Source organism: Sinocyclocheilus anshuiensis, unplaced genomic scaffold (genome assembly GCF_001515605.1).
Source record: "Sinocyclocheilus anshuiensis isolate Anshui unplaced genomic scaffold, SAMN03320099.WGS_v1.1 scaffold1680, whole genome shotgun sequence".
Taxonomy (NCBI): Eukaryota; Metazoa; Chordata; class Actinopteri; order Cypriniformes; family Cyprinidae; genus Sinocyclocheilus; species Sinocyclocheilus anshuiensis.
The window spans coordinates 141837-142387 of record NW_015558569.1 but is presented as its reverse complement, the minus strand read 5'-3'; the positions used below and the strand labels follow the sequence as shown (position 1 = coordinate 142387).

At 42.5% G+C, this 551-nt stretch overlaps 1 protein-coding gene across 1 annotated transcript in view; it reads right to left on the bottom strand.

The window, feature by feature from the left end:
• The window catches only part of LOC107679544 (vacuolar protein sorting-associated protein 13B-like), a 6404-nt gene extending 6111 nt beyond the window's left edge, over window positions 1–293 (bottom strand). Inside the window, exon 1 of the mRNA XM_016475120.1 lies at window positions 165–293. Coding sequence (XP_016330606.1) covers window positions 165–293 — 129 coding nt within the window. The remainder of the gene's footprint in view (window positions 1–164) is intronic.
• Window positions 294–551: the final 258 nt, after the last annotated feature.

Genomic DNA, 551 nt, shown 5'->3' with positions numbered 1-551 from the left:
CATTCTGTGTGATTTATAAGCGTTTTGAAAAATGGGGACATGGGGTAATGTCCTGAAAAGTCACCTTCTCCTTTGTCACAAAAACGCGCACACACACACACACACTCTCACTCACACACATCTCACTTACACACACACTCTCACACACACACACAGAGTTGTACCTGTTGCGTCTGTCTGCTGCTGCTGGTTCTCTGAGGGTGGAACAGCAGCCATGAGGTCAGAACCGGATCCACATTGACAGCGATGCCCTGAACGCTCACCAACAGCACCGCAAGCTGTTCGAATGACATGAAATGATGACCGAATGATAATTTTTGTTTAGCTGGGAGTGTCTGCTCTCTCTATGCTTTCATCTTAAACCCCTGTTGAGTTGATTTATTTGTTTCTTTATCATTACTAGAGGTGGTATATTGGGAAATGTATTTAGTTTGCTGAACCTCATGTTGTACTGTATGTTTTGTTTTGTCCAGAGGGCTTTTTGTATGCACTTAATTTTGAGGGCATCTCAACTGGTCAAAGTTTCTTATTTGTTATTCACTTTGGTTTTG